This window comes from Pristis pectinata, chromosome 37 (genome assembly GCF_009764475.1).
Source record: "Pristis pectinata isolate sPriPec2 chromosome 37, sPriPec2.1.pri, whole genome shotgun sequence".
Taxonomy (NCBI): domain Eukaryota; kingdom Metazoa; phylum Chordata; class Chondrichthyes; order Rhinopristiformes; family Pristidae; genus Pristis; species Pristis pectinata.
The window spans coordinates 8,003,928-8,018,556 of record NC_067440.1 but is presented as its reverse complement, the minus strand read 5'-3'; the positions used below and the strand labels follow the sequence as shown (position 1 = coordinate 8,018,556).

The window sequence follows — 14,629 nt, the reverse complement described above, 5'->3', positions numbered from 1 at the left end:
ACTTCTCCGTGAGGTCAATTACAAATGGCCAGTGTGTGCCGGCCTTGCTACGTCTTTCAGCGGCAGGATGCCTAGAGGGTTAAGTTACCCTTTTGAACATGTTCCGAAGATCTTTGCGTTTTTGGAAGACGTAGCCCTGAATGCCAATGAATTGAAGTGTGGTAATTTTCGTAATGTGGGAATGTCAGCTAATTTTGGCATGACAAGATCTCACAAAAGCATTGCGCTATCCACGAGGTGTTCTGGTGATGCTGATCGAGGGGAAGGGCCGCCTGGGTTATTGGAGAAACGACTGCCCAGCTCTTCTTTGAAGTGGCGCAGTGGGATCTGGCCAATCTCTTAAATCATCTTGCATTTTTTGTTATCTCGTTTTACTTGGGGAAAGATTTTGGCCGTGTGAGTACAGTGTGGGGAAAGGAAGTTATCTACTTTTGGCAGGGAGAATACAGATTTAAAGTATTGTGTAAATAGACAAGAAACTGCAGAAGTACAGAGGGCTTTATGAGTCCAAAGTTGGGGTATGAGGACAAGGAGGTACGTCGTCCTTCCATTGGAGAGAGGGTGAAGTATAATTGTCTTGCTCCAGTTGTACAGGACCTGGAGTGTGTTACACAGCTTTTGGTTTCCTTATTTGAGTAGAGATGTACAGAAAAACTCCCAACACTGGGCAGTGGACAAAGTGCTGATAAATGGCCTAGTATAGATCGGGACTTGATAGCATGGACATGGTAGGACGAAGGGCCTGCTTCTCTGCAGCATGGCTTTGACTCAATGGCACAGTGGTCCAGCAGATAGAGCTGCTGCCACCCAGCTCCAGAGACCTGGGTTTGATCCCAAACTCCGCTGTGTGTGTGTGGAGTTTGCACGTTCTCCTTGTGACCGCGTGGGTTTCCCCTGGGTGCTCCAGTTCCCTCCCACTCCTCAACGGCGGTAGGTTAATTGGCCCCCTAGTTGTGTGGGTGAGGGGTAGAATCTGGGGGGAGTTGATGGGAATGGGGAGAATGAAATGGGGTGGGTGTAAATGGGTGGTCAATGGTTGGCAGGGACTCAGTGGGCTGAAGGGCCTGTTCCTGCGCTGTATGACTCTAAGGCTGTATGGAGATCCCAATGGTTTGATACCCAGTTCACTCCTTGGTCTGGATTACGAGCAGGATGTCCAGTCAGAGCCTGGGGTGTCCGAACTACAGGTCAGATGTGTGGTCCAATCCGGCAAGCAGCTGGAGCTGGGATTGTGGTTAGGAACGCTCTGAGTCAGGATCGTGGGTGGATCGCGGGCAGAACGTACAAACTGAAATTCACAATGGAATCTCTCTTCTATTTCCCACTCCCTTTAAAACACAGGACATAGAACAGTACAGCACAGGAACAGGCCCTTCAGCCCACGATGTTGTACCAAATGAATTAAGCTAATAACACTGAATTAAACTAATCCTTTCTGCCTGCACATGGTCCATATCCCTCCGTTCCCTGTATGTTCACGAGCCTATCTAAGAACCTCTTAAACACCACTATTATATCTGCTTCCACTATCACCTCTGGCAGCCCGTTCCAGGCACCCACCACTCTCTGTGTTTATATAAAAAAAACCATGCCCCGCACATCTCCTTTGAACTTCCCCCTCTCACCTTAAATGCATGCCCTCTGGTATTACACATTTAGACCCTGGGGAAAAGGATACTGGCTGTCTACTCTATCTGTGAACATAAAACGCCACGATGTTATGCCGACCTTTTAGCCTACTCTAAGATCGATCTTAACCCTTCCCTCCCACGTACCCCTTCATTTTTCTATCATCCATGTGCCTATCTAAGCGTCTCTTAAATCTCCCTAATGTATCTGCCTCTACCAGCACCTCGGCAGCCTCTCATAATGTTTATAAACTTGTTGGGTTCACTGGAAAAGTTATTGTACTATTGTGTAAAATGTCCTTTAAAGGAAATAATTATTTTGGGGTGTTAACAGGAGTGATATCCGATAGCTCAGAGAACATGCTAGTCCAGCACCACCAAATTCCTGGATTATTGGAGTCTTATTGCACTTGAAAGGAGGTTGACAACTGGACTGAAGAGGTGGTTTTGAGGAAAGTTGGACAGTTCGGACTTCGGAAAATGAGAGGCGATCTTGTTGATTTCTCTGTCTAGTTTGCAAGGGTGTCGCTGAGCTTGTTGCCTGTCACTTTAATTCTCCGTCCCACACTGATGTCAGTCTGTGGACGTTTTAAAACCCAGTGCGAGCTCAATATGTGGCATCGTACTTTCTGACTTGGCATGTTTACAGCTCCCGGGACTTAATTTTGAATGAGATCTCAGATAGCCAACCTCTCCAGTTTGTGCCCAGTTCTGATGTGAGGTTGTGTAGTAAGAATCCTGAAATGTCAGCCAGAGAGTGCAAGGAACGATTGCTGGGATCGTGTGTGTGCGCAGGGGAAGGGTGACCTGGGTGCTCTGCAGACAGTGCCCGAGTCAGTGGTCACGTGATGGGGTCAACCTGGACAAAGGGCCGACCCAGGTTGGGGTGGAGAGAAGTGACCAAGGTATAAAAGAGTGAGCACACTGGTGGTGAGGTCTCTTGGACTCGGGCTCACCACAGGGGTTAGGTTGCGACTGATGCTGTGGACCGATTGGAACTAAATGGGCTCGGGCGCCGTGCGCTTCCGAGATAACTTAGCAATAAGGTGTGTTGTGTGCAGCAATGCGTGTGCAAGGCTTATTTTTATCAGATATGTGAACAATCTCGCTCAACTTCGGCACAACAGGTACCACCCTGAAATGTTAGCCTGTTTTTCTTGCTCTGCAATTCTGTACAATTTGCTGAGAATTTCCAGAATTCAGATTTAGAACATAGAACATGGAACATTACAGCACAGAACAGGCCCTTCGGCCCACAATGTTGTGCCGACATAGCTAATCCCTCCTACCTACAGAATGCCCATATCCCTCCGTTTTCCTCTCATTCATGCGCCCATCCAAGCCCCTCTTAAAAGCCCCCACTGAATTCGCCGCCTCCACCCTATCAGGCAATGTATTCCAGGCATCCACCACTCTCTCAGTAAAAAAAACTTACCCCTCGCATCTCTTCTAAACCTACCCCCTCTCACCTTAAATGCATGCTGTCTGGTATTGGATTGCTCAATAATGGGGGAAAAAGATACTGCTTGTCCACCCTATTTATGCCCCTCATAATTTTATACACTTCCAACAGATCACCCCTCAGCCTCTGCCGCTCCAGAGAAAAGAGCCCACGTTTGTCTAGCCTCTCCTGATAGCACATGCCCTCTAATCCAGGCAGTATCCTAGTAAACCACCTCTGCACCCTCTCTAAAGCCTTGACATTCTTCCTATAGTGAGGTGACCAGAACTGCACGCAATACTCTAAATGTGGCCTAACCAGAGTTCTATTTAATTTCAGATGCAGTGTTTCAAAGTTCCAGCATTTTCTCTCCATCCTCCAGTTTTCATTTTTGACCTTCCATCTACACAACCTGCAGACAGATGCAATCCCTCACCATCCTCTCCCAGACAGCAGCACCACCTTTTGTGTGTCTCTTGTAGACTTCACCCTATACCAGAGACCCCATTTCCACTTCCCTCAGAATGCAAAGGAAGTTTGGCCTGTCCCTGATGACCCTCACCAATTTTTTACAGATGCACCACAGAAAGCATCCTATCCTGATACAACTGCTCTGCCCAAGACCGCGAGGAATTGCAGAGAGTTGTGGACACAGCCCAGTCCATCACGCAAACCAGCCTCCCCTCCATTGACCCCATCTATGCTTCCCACCGCCTCGGGAAAGCAGCCAACGTAACAGAGGACCCCTCCCACTCTGGACGTTCTTTCTTCTCCACCCTCCCCCCCCACCATCGCGCAGAAGATACAAAAGCCTGAAAGCACGTGCCACCAGGCTCAAGGACTGCTTCTATCCCACTGTTATCAGACTCTTGAATTGAAATATGGAATCAGAACCGGGTTTATTATCACTGACATATGTCGTGAAATTTGTTGTTTTTGCGGCAGCAGTGCAGTGCAAGACATGTAGTAATTTTTATGTCTAAGTTACAAAACCAAATAGTGCAAAAGAGAAATAACGAGGTAGTGTTTATGGGTTCATGGACCGTTCAGAAATCTGATGGCAGAGGGGAAGAAGCCGTTCCTGAATCATTGAGAGTGGGTCTTCAGGGTCCTGTACCTCCTCCCCGGTGGTCGTAAAGTGAAGAGGGCATGTCCTGGGTGGTTAGGGTCTACATTGTAGAGGTCTACATTGGCCTCTTGTACAATAAAGAACTCCTGATCTCATAATCTACCTCATCGTGGCCCTTGCACCTTATTATCTACCTGCACTGCACTTTCTCAGTAATTGTAACACTCTATCCTGCAGAAAATATAAAAGCTTGAGAACATGTACCACCAGGCTCAAGGACAGCTTCTGCCCTGCTGTTATGAGACTCTTGAACAGATTTTTCATGCACCAAAGATGAATTCTTGATCTCTCAATCTACCTTGTTCATAGCCCTTGCACCTTACTGTCTACCTGCACTGCACTTTCTCTGTAATTGTAACACTATATTCTGCATTCTGTTTTCCTTTTGTACTACCTCGATATACTTGTATATGGAATGATCTGTCTGGATGGCATACAGACAAAAGCTTTTCGCTGTACCTTGGTACACGTGATAATAATAGATCAATACCAGTTACCAATCACTGCACCTTAAAAGTTAGATATCAAATGTGCTTTGAGTTCTGACAAAAGCTCATTGAACTGAAACATTAACTCTGTTTCTCTCCTCTCAGACGCTGCCTGACCTGCTGAGCCTTTCCAGCATTTTCTGTTTTTTGTTTTAGATTTCCAGTGCCGTAATTGTTTTTGGCATCAGCAGTTGGAGAGAGAAGGGAGATGCACTAGAACTGAGGTGCAGATAACAGCTGCTCCCGGAAGTGGGCAACTTGTGTTAACGCAGTATCCCGAGTGCAAATGAACACCCAAAACCATTTCACAGGAGTGCCATCAAATAAATTTGATTCCAAGTCGCATGTCGAAGATGGGTTTTAGGCAGCAGATTAAAGAAAGAGGGATGGATGGGGTGAGTTTGCAGGGAAGAGAGGTTAGAGCCATATGACACGGATACAGACCATTCAGCCCCACCTTGTTGACGCAGGTACACGGCAGGGTGTCGAAGAAGGCTGAGGTGACCTTAGAGAGGTTCATGAGGGGCGTAGATAAAGTGGATGGTCACGGTCTTTCTCCCGGGGTAGGGGAGTCTAAAACTGAAGGGTGTGGGATTAAGGTGAGACGGGAAAGATTTAAAGGGGTCCTGAAGGGGCAAGGTTTTCACCTTGGTGCTGGGTATATGGAATGAGCTATGGGAGTGGTAGAGACCAGTACAATTACAGCGTATGTATGTGTATACACACACTGTGTGTGTGTGTGTGTATATGTGTGTGTGTATGTGTGTATATATATATATATATACACATATACATATATATATATATACATTTAGGCAAATACATGGATAGAAAAGGTTTAGAGGGATATGAGCCAAACACAGGAAATTGGGACTAGTGTAGCGGCTAGCTACACACTACAAAATGAAGATACAGAGTCGCTGGTTTGAAGTCAGAAGTCGAATGAACGACAGGGGCGCGGTGCACCTTTAATATCCCAAAACTTCCTGCGCTGATGTCACGCGTGGGTCTCCTGACCTTCCCGCGCGCGGGCTTTCCTAGCCCAACGATTGGGAAGAAGGAGGGCCCCATGCCATCTTGGATCGGGGCCTCTGACGACGTTCGCGATGTTGGGAGCCAGTTCGATGCCGGTGCGGTGAGTCGCTACACTAGCTTGGGTAGGCCTCTTGGTCAGCATGGACTGGTTGGGTGGAAAGGCCTGTTTAGCTCTGACTGTATGTCAATGCTGACTATTGATCACCCATTGACACCAATCTCATTTACCAGCACTTGGTCTGCAGCCTTCTCTGCCTACAAGTGCTTGTCCAGATACTACTTAAATGTTGTGAGAGTCTCCCTCTCCACCACCCCCTCGGGTAGTGCGTTCCAGATTCCAACCACCCTCAAGTTCTTGCCCCTTTACAATTTATCCAATCTCATCTCAATTCCTTTGTCCTGTTTATCCCTCTCTCACCCTGTCTGCAACTCAAAACTAAACTTGTTTTCTCCCCCCCAGTTCTGATGAAGGGTCTCTGATCTGAAACATTTAATAGTTTTTCTTTTCATGGATGCCTGATGCTGAGTGTTTCGGGCCTTTTTTCTGTTTTGATCCGCTGAGGGCAAGTTGCAGTGGGACAATGTAGAGTGAGGTGTACTCCTTGTGTCAGACCAGTGCTGTCCCTGTGCTGGGAGTACCACTGGGGTGGTATAGATGGAGCTTCACTCTGTATCTAACCTGTGGTGGTTGGTGAGGAGTAAGCTGACAGCATTCAGGCACTTCCTCATTCATTGCCACTTCCTCATTTATAAAGAGTTCATCTCAGAGCCTGGGCAATCTTTGAGCATTTGTTTCTGAAGAAGGTCTTGCACAGAAATCCAGTCCTGGGAGTGTGTGATGGGACAGTGTAGAGGGAGCTTCATTCTGTGTCTGACCCCGGGAGTGTGTGATGGCACGGTGTAGAGGGAGCTTCACTCTGTGTCTGACCCTGGGAGTGTGTGATGAGACCGTGTAGAGGGAGCTGCACTCTGTATCTAACCCACTGTCCCTGCCCTGGGAGTGTTTCAAGTTCACTGTTCCGTCAAGTCAGAAACTGTTTCTCTTTTTCTCCTTTGGGTGTAAACACAACAATTTGGAACATCATCTGAGATGCTTTTTAAAAATCCTTATCTTGTTATTTTCATAGACTGTACAGATTTAAAGCAATGGAAATCTAAATGCTCAAGTAGTTTTGCTGCTTCGGCATCAGTCTAGGCGCTGTCTTGTCTCGGAGAGACCTCATCGAGTTTCGGACGGGACAACTCCATGCTTTGAAAGCCAAGTGCAGAAATGATGTCCTTGTCATGAAAGGAATGCAGCGAAAGTTCACCGGACCAATCCCTGTCATATGGAGATTGCCGTATGAGAAGGGACTGGAATAACTAGATGTCCATTCACTAGGGTTTAGAACAATGAGGGGAGTATGGGGGGGGGGGGGGGGGGAATAAAATGGAATTAGTGCAGGATTAGTGTACCGTTGGTTGGTGTGAGCTCAGTGGGTCAAAGAGCCTGGTCTGTACTCTGTGATTGTTTGTGATCTCATTGGAGTTCTGATGGATCTTCAAGGACTGGATGTGGGGAGGATATTTCTCCTGGATGGGGGTAGTTGTAGAGTCAAGATTCACCATCGGGATACAGGCAATCCCCAAATTACCACCGGGTTCTGTCCTTGAGAACAGTCTGCGACCCAAGCTGCTCATCAGTTGGAAACAAAGGACGGCAGTGTGCGGGAGAGGGTCACAGGAACAGCAGTGATGGGGGAGCGAGCAGGCGCAGGGCAAGTGGCTGCCAGCCGGCCTCAGTGAGCTTGCTCGGTGCTCCCAAGTCTGCTCGGTCCCACCCAGGCACCCCCCCCCAATTGTTGCAGCTCGGGTGCTGGGAGAAGGCAGGCGGAAATGCCCTGTTCCCACCTGGCAGAAGATGCCTGCAGTAGCCAGCAGATCTGTCCCTAGCGATCCCCTCGGTCTCCCAAGTGCTCGTCTGTATGTATGGGGTGTCCACAAATTGGGTATTTGTAACCTGGGGAGCACCTGTACTGGAAAAAGATTCTTGCTATCTGACCAATCTATTTCCTTTTAAGACATGGGATTGTCCAGTCTGAAACTCGATGGGACCCCTCACACTACCTGCTCCCTTTTTTTATATAAACGTTTACTAACTAAAAGCACTACAAAAGGACAACCAGTGTCAATACACTACAACTAATACAGAAAGAGGAAAAAACAAACTAAGCAGCTACATAACTACAGCAAAATAACACTAACTAAACACCCGCGAAACGCAACACTTCAGAGAAGAATCGTATTCTCACTGTCCATGACACGCGATCCCACTATCTGCTCCCTTCATAATTTTGTATACATGTATCAGGTCGATCCTCAGCTACGTCTGCTCCAGGAGCAGTTGGGATTGAGATGAGGGGAATTGTCTTCATTCAGAGGGTGGGGAACACTTGGAACTCTCCACCGCAAGGCTCTGTGGAGAGCACGTGGCTGAATCTATTTTAGGAGATGCGGGTTGACAGGGTGGTGATGAAGGCATACTAGCCTTCATCGTTCAGGGCACTGAGTACGGGAGTTGGAACATTATGTTGCAGCTGTATGCGTCATTGGTGGGACCACACTTGGAGTGTTGTGTGCAGTTCTGGTTGCCCAGCTATAGGAAGGATGTCTTTAAGCTGGAAAAGGGTGCAGAAAAGATTCCCAAGGATGTTACCAGGACTGGAGGGCTTGAGTTATGAGGAGAGACTGGATAGACTGGGACTTTTTCTTTCCCTGGAGTGAAGGAGACTGACGGGTGATGTCATAGAGGTTTATAAAATTGTGAGGGGCACAGATAAAGTGGATGGTCATAGTTTTTTTCCCAGGGTAGGGGAGTCTAAAACTAGAGGGCATAGGTTTAAGGTGAGAGGGGAGAGATTTAAAGTGGACCTGAGGGGCAACTTTTTCACAAGTGGTAGGTATATGGAACGAGCTGCCAGAGGAAGTGGTTGAGGTGGGTACAATTAGAATGTTTAAAAGACATTTGGACAGGTATGGATAGGAAGGGTTCAGAGGGATATGGGCCAAATGTGGGGAAATGGGACTATCTCAAATTTAAAACTTGGTTGGTATGGACAAGTTGGGCTGAAGGGCCTGTTTCCTTGCTGTATAACCCTGTGACTCTAAGGAGAGAGACAAGGCATCAAAGAGTACAAGGGAAAGGCGTAGAACACTACAGCACAGTACAGGCCCTTCCACCCACGATGTTGTGCCGACATTTTATCCTGCTCTAAGATCTATCTAACCCTTCCCTCCAACATGGTCCCCCATTTCTCTATCATTCATGTGTCTATCTAAGTCTCTTAAATGTTCCTAATGTATCTCCCCCCACAACCTCTGCTGGCAGTTCATTCCACGCACCCACCACTCTGTGTATTTAAAAAAAACTTACCCATGACATACCTTCCTCCAATCACCTTAAAATGATGCCCCCTCATGTTAGCCATTGTTGCCCTGGGAAAAAATCTCTGACCGTCCATTCAATCTATGCCTCTTATCATCTTGTACACACCTCTATCAAGTCACCTCTCATTCTCCTCCAAAGAGAAAAGCCCTAGCTCACTCAACCTATCCTGATAAGACATGCTCTCCAATCCAGGAAACATCCTGGTAAATCTCCTCTGCACCCTCTAAAGCTTCCACATCCTTACTATTATGAGGTGACCAGAACTGAACACAATACTCCAAGTATGGTCTAAACAGAGTTCTATAGAGCTGCAATGTCACCTCGCGGCTCTTGAACTCAGTACCCCGACTAATGAAGACCAACACTCCATACGCCTTCTTAACAACCCTATCGACCTGCACAGCAACCTTGAGGGATCTATGGACGTGGACCCCAAGATCCCTCTGTTCCTGCATTAGGTAGAGGATGAACCCTGATTATGGTGATGGAGGCTGGAAAGACTGAATGGCTAACTAGTTATGTTGGATTCGACTGTTTTAAGTAGTTTTTTTTTAACATGTATAGTGTTTAATACACCTCAAGTGGCTGCACAAGGAATGGCCGCTTCCTAGCTTATTGGTTCGTCCATCAGGTGAATATGTGTTTTTTCATTGGTTGGTTTGGCCACAAGTTTCCTGATTGGACTATTGTTAGCTAAGGAGTACCTCCTTCCTCAGGTATAAAAGGTGTCATTTTTTTTGTTAATCTCTCTCTTGATCTCTTTCCCCCATCCCTGGCCCTCGCTCATCCTTAGTTCCTTTTGTCTTGGCTCATCTCCCAGTAGTAAAGCCAGTGCCATGTGCTCTGTGACTCTTTGTTTTAAACTTTTCCAATAAAACTTTGTGAAGCACCAAGTTGTTTTCAACTCATTCCTGGAAAGAACCTGCAGATTCGAAAATAACTGGATCTGACAATTTAGAAATTAATAAATCAGACTTTGTAAATCTCTCTCTCTGTTTGTGAAATAAGTAAATAAAAGTCCATGCCTTTAGGATGTTTATCAAGAAGCAATTTGAGTCACTGGGGCCTGGTATTTACAAATTTAATCACCGTGTCAGCTCGTCTCTGATCTGGTAGCCTAGGGTCTTTGCCAAAAAATGAACTGCTGGAGGAACTCGGCGGGTCAGGCAGCATCTGTGGAGGGAAATAGATGCTCGACATTTTGGGTGGAGACCAGCCTCTTGTGTCTCCAAGGGTCTATGCTGTTGGTCAGTGGCTTTTATGGGAGCTCGGGTTATGGGTGTATTGGTTTGTTGGGGTCTAGGTGAAAATGCGGATGGGTTGGGGAACAGGATCTGGCATTGTCTCAACATTCTGGATCTCGACTTCTGAGGCCGCCCTTGCTCTGGTCACAAGTAGCGTCTTGTGTATCTGGTGCACACTGGACCTTCTGAGCTTCTGTCCTGGGTGTGATGCAAGTCATCCAGGACAGGATAAGTGCAAGTTAACTCCCACCTAAATATTGGCAAAAGCTAACACTGTGGCCTTCGAGAAGGAGACAGAAGTGACTGCAGATGCTGGAATCTGGAGTAACACACAGGATGCTGGAGGAACTCAGTGGGTCAGGCAGCATCTGTGGGGGGAAATGGACAGTCGATGTTTTGGGTCGAGACCCTTCTGCTGGACTGAAGGAAAAGAGGGGAAATGGCCAGTATAAAGAATTGGGGGAGGGGGTAGGCAAGAGGTAGCAGGTGATAGGTTGATCCAGGTGAGGAGGGGTGATGAGCAGATGGAGGGTGGGAACAGCGACAGAGGCCTGGAGGTGACAGAGGGCCGCAGATGGTGGGATCTGACAGGAGAGGAAGGTGGAGCCTGGAACCAAGTGAGGAAGGAGGTGGGGAGGGCAGATGGGAACAGTGCGGGGGTGGTGGTGGGGAGGGGAGGGGTGTGTGGGTGGTGGGCAGATGGTGAGTGGGGGAGGGGAAAGAGGCGGTGATGGGGGGGCTGGGGTGGGTGTAGGGGGGAACTGGGTGGATCAGGAGGAGGGAGAAAAGGGGCGGAGGGGGAGCAGGTTACTGGAAGTTGGAGGATTCACTGTCCATGCTGTCAGGGTGTAGACTCCCCGGGGGGGGGGGGAGTACGAGGGGCTGTTCCTCCAGTTTGTGCTTGGCCTCATCCTGGCAGTGGAGGAGGCTGAGGACAGACAGGTCGGTGTGGGAATGGGGAGAGAAATTAAAATGGCTGGCAGCCGGGAGATCCAGGCAGCCATGGCGGATGGAGCGAAGGTGCTTGGCGAAGTTATCTTTCAAACCCATGTTCACCCCGGTTCCAACTCCATTCCTCTCTCTGGCAGCTGTTTGAAGGCAGACCTGACTGTGTGTGCTCTTGGCCCTCAGATGTAACCCTGGGATTAGCTTTCACCACAAATTTGATGCCATTGTAATGTCTCTGTCTCTGTCTCTCTCACTCACACATGAAAAATCAGGAGCAGGAGATGGCCACGACCCTTGAGTCTGCTCTTCCATTCAGTAAGATCATGGCAGTTCTCTCTGTAGCTTCCACCTTGTACTCCCGTCTACCCCAGTAGCCTTTCACCTACTTGCTTTCAAGAGCCGATCTCTTTCTGTTTTAAAAATATGCATAGACTCTGCTTCCACTGCCCTTTTGAGGAAGGATCCTGAAGACTCAACTCTCTGTGGTAAACTTTTTCCTCCATCTGTCTTAGATTTTGAAACAGTTATTCACTTAATACTAGATTCTCCCACAAGAGGAAACCTCCTCTCGGCCTCGGGCCTGTGAAGGCCTTTCAGGAAGTTGCACATTTTAATCTGGTTGCTACTACCCCCCCCAACCAACCACTAACTCAGCCGAGGTCAGCCATCGTTTCTGTTGAATGGTGGAGTAGGCTTGATGGGCTGAATGGCCTCTTCCTGCACCTGAACAAGGGAACTGATTTAAGCCTGCAAGGGTTTGGTTAATGTCCTTGCTCTGGTCTGTTGTGACCTCCTGTATTGTGGAGGGTTGTGGCTGTCATGTGACAGCACTGCCCCCCTACCTGGTTGGAAGACACACCACTGCCAATAAAGGTTTGGCCCCACCCCACCCATCAGCGCACACCTGACCATTGGCCCCTTTAAGTACCTTTGTACTTGGCCTTGCTGGCACCGAGCCATTGGCCCCCTGTACATTACCTGGACCACCCTGCTTCACTCCAGGCCGAGTACCGTGGAATGGTGCTGGAGAAATCATTGGTGAGGTATGCGCTGTTAAAGGGTTGGGAGCGTTTTAGTTAGTGTCCGTAGCATAGAGCAGTGCCTGCACTGAGTCAAGGGGTGGCAGGTTTCGTATTGTTTTTCCTTGATTGTATGTACCTACTTCGTTGTGTGTGCGCGCGTGTGTATTTTATCCCCGGTGCGATTTTCCCATGCTTGCTATAAACTGTGCGCGTGTTATTCTCGTTACCATTTTCCCATGCTTGTCTTTTGTAAATATAATCGTTTACTGCCAGACTGTGTTCAGAGTCCTTGCTTTTGAGACCCATCTCACCCACAACACCTCCAAAATTAATCTGTTCCACCCCACTTCCTTCCAGCTCATCTGTCCCAACACACCTCCGTTTAAGTTTCTCGACAGTGGGTTCGAAGGCTGCTATGGAACCACGTGCCCTCCTCGCCCCTCTACAACTTCCCCATTTACCTCAGCAACCTTCTGCCACCCTCCAAGGTATCTGTGTTCCTTCTATAATCTCGGGATCATCCACCATCGATGGTCGTGCCATCGCCTGCAGTGGCTGCAGTCTCTGGAATTCCCTCCCTGAACCCCTCTCCTTCTCTTTTCCCCTACAAAGCCTGAATCTGTTGAGTGCTCCTGTGTGTGTTTGAGGCTCTTGTAAAGTGTCCTGGCGCGATTTTGCTTCATTAATGGCGCTAACACAAGTGGACATTGATGGCAAAACACAAGTTACAGGAGTCCTTGGGGCCACTTGTGTCTGAGGTAAATTTGGTTAACAAGGCTCCAAACTGTCTCTGTCTCTTGGAAAAGGAGAGGAGAAAATGGGACTGATATTTAGTCCAGTGAAACAATCATATTTGGATTTGACTTCTCTAAGGTTGGGTTATGTTACAGGATTTTGTTTTGTTTGACCGGGTTTAGTTTTCCCTTCAAGTAATAATTAACAGGCAGCAGCAAAGTGGGGTGGCCTTTACTGTAGGTTATGTTGCTGTCTGGTTACAGGAACAGTAGGGTTAACCTCCATTGGCAAAATGCAGTGAATTTGGCAAACTATATTCTCACCAGACTTCTGACTTCAGTAAGGAGCATTGGCGGGGGAGTGTGAAAGTTCTCACACTGTCTGTTCGAAGAGCCGAAAAAGAATCAGCAGTACAAATAGAGACTTCAATTTCTGCTCCCTGTTGAGTTTTGCAAAGGAACCATGTTTTGATTTGTGTCAGAGGTAGGTTCGTGGCCACAGACACTATCTCCTTTTTTTCTCCTCCTTTCTTTCTCTCCTTTGCCTTCCTATCACCTTTAACTAACCCCTCTTTTTAAACTAACTAACCCCCTTCTTAAAACTAATAACCCACCCCTTTTTAAACTAACCCCTTTTTAAACTAATCCACCCCTTTTTAACTAACTAACCCCTTATCACTTGATCTGATGCCAGCTTGTGTGATGTTTTGCTGCGTTCAAGTTTCTTTATGAATACTTGTTGAGTTGGGGTTTAAGTTCTGCTGATGTATTTATTGTTCTCTGCACGGTAGCATAGAGGTTAGCGTAACGCTATTACAGCGCCGGAGACCCAGGTTCAATTCCGGCCGCTGTCTGTAAGGAGTTTGTATGTTCTCCCCGTGTCTGCGTGGGTTTCCTCCCACATTCCAAAGACGTACGGGTTAGGAAGTTGTGGGCATGCTATGTTGGCGCCGGAAGTGTGGCGACACTTGTGGGCTGCCCCCAGAACACTCTACGCAGAAAGATGCATTTCACTGTGTGTTTCGATGTACATGTGACTAATAAAGATGTCTTGTCTTATCTTGCCCCTCTCCCCTTAGCTAACCTGGCGCCCTGCATCGACCAACGTGAGCTGAGGGACCTGCTCTGACTGGACTCTTGCCCCTCGCCAAGCCGGCCGAGATGCCACCCCGCCCGTCCTCGGGAGAACTGTGGGGCCTCCACTTGATGCCTCCACGCATCCTGGTGGACTGCTGCTTGCCGAACGGGATGATCGTCACGCTGGAGTGCTTGCGGGAGGCCACGCTGATCAGCATTAAGCATGAGCTCTTCCGGGAGTCCCGCAAGTATCCGCTCTTCCACCTCCTGCAGGTGAGGGATATGGGGTTTGAGGGGGGTGGGGGTGGTGGAGGGGAAGGTCCTTCTCCCTCACCGTTGGACTCCTGTTCCTTGCCCAGAGGTGGCTGTTGCTCTCGGAGGCAGGGAGAGTCCACCTCGGACCGTCCATGTGTCCCAGATGCCCGATGGGTGCCGACCGTGGGTTTGTGGGTTTCT

At 48.2% G+C, this 14,629-nt stretch overlaps 1 protein-coding gene across 4 annotated transcripts in view; it reads left to right on the top strand.

Annotated features, from left to right (window-relative positions):
- LOC127586686 (phosphatidylinositol 4,5-bisphosphate 3-kinase catalytic subunit alpha isoform) overlaps positions 1-14,629 on the top strand; it is a 94,572-nt gene that overhangs the window by 29,352 nt on the left and 50,591 nt on the right. For 2 of the 4 annotated variants that reach the window (XM_052044815.1, XM_052044816.1), the window contains one exon: positions 14,176-14,446. In XM_052044815.1, coding sequence (XP_051900775.1) covers positions 14,258-14,446 — 189 coding nt within the window. In that variant the 5' untranslated portion in view covers positions 14,176-14,257. Of the gene's footprint in view, positions 1-13,408; positions 13,581-14,175; positions 14,447-14,629 lie in introns of those variants that run through there. The other 2 variants (XM_052044817.1, XM_052044818.1) reach the window with 2 other exon arrangements.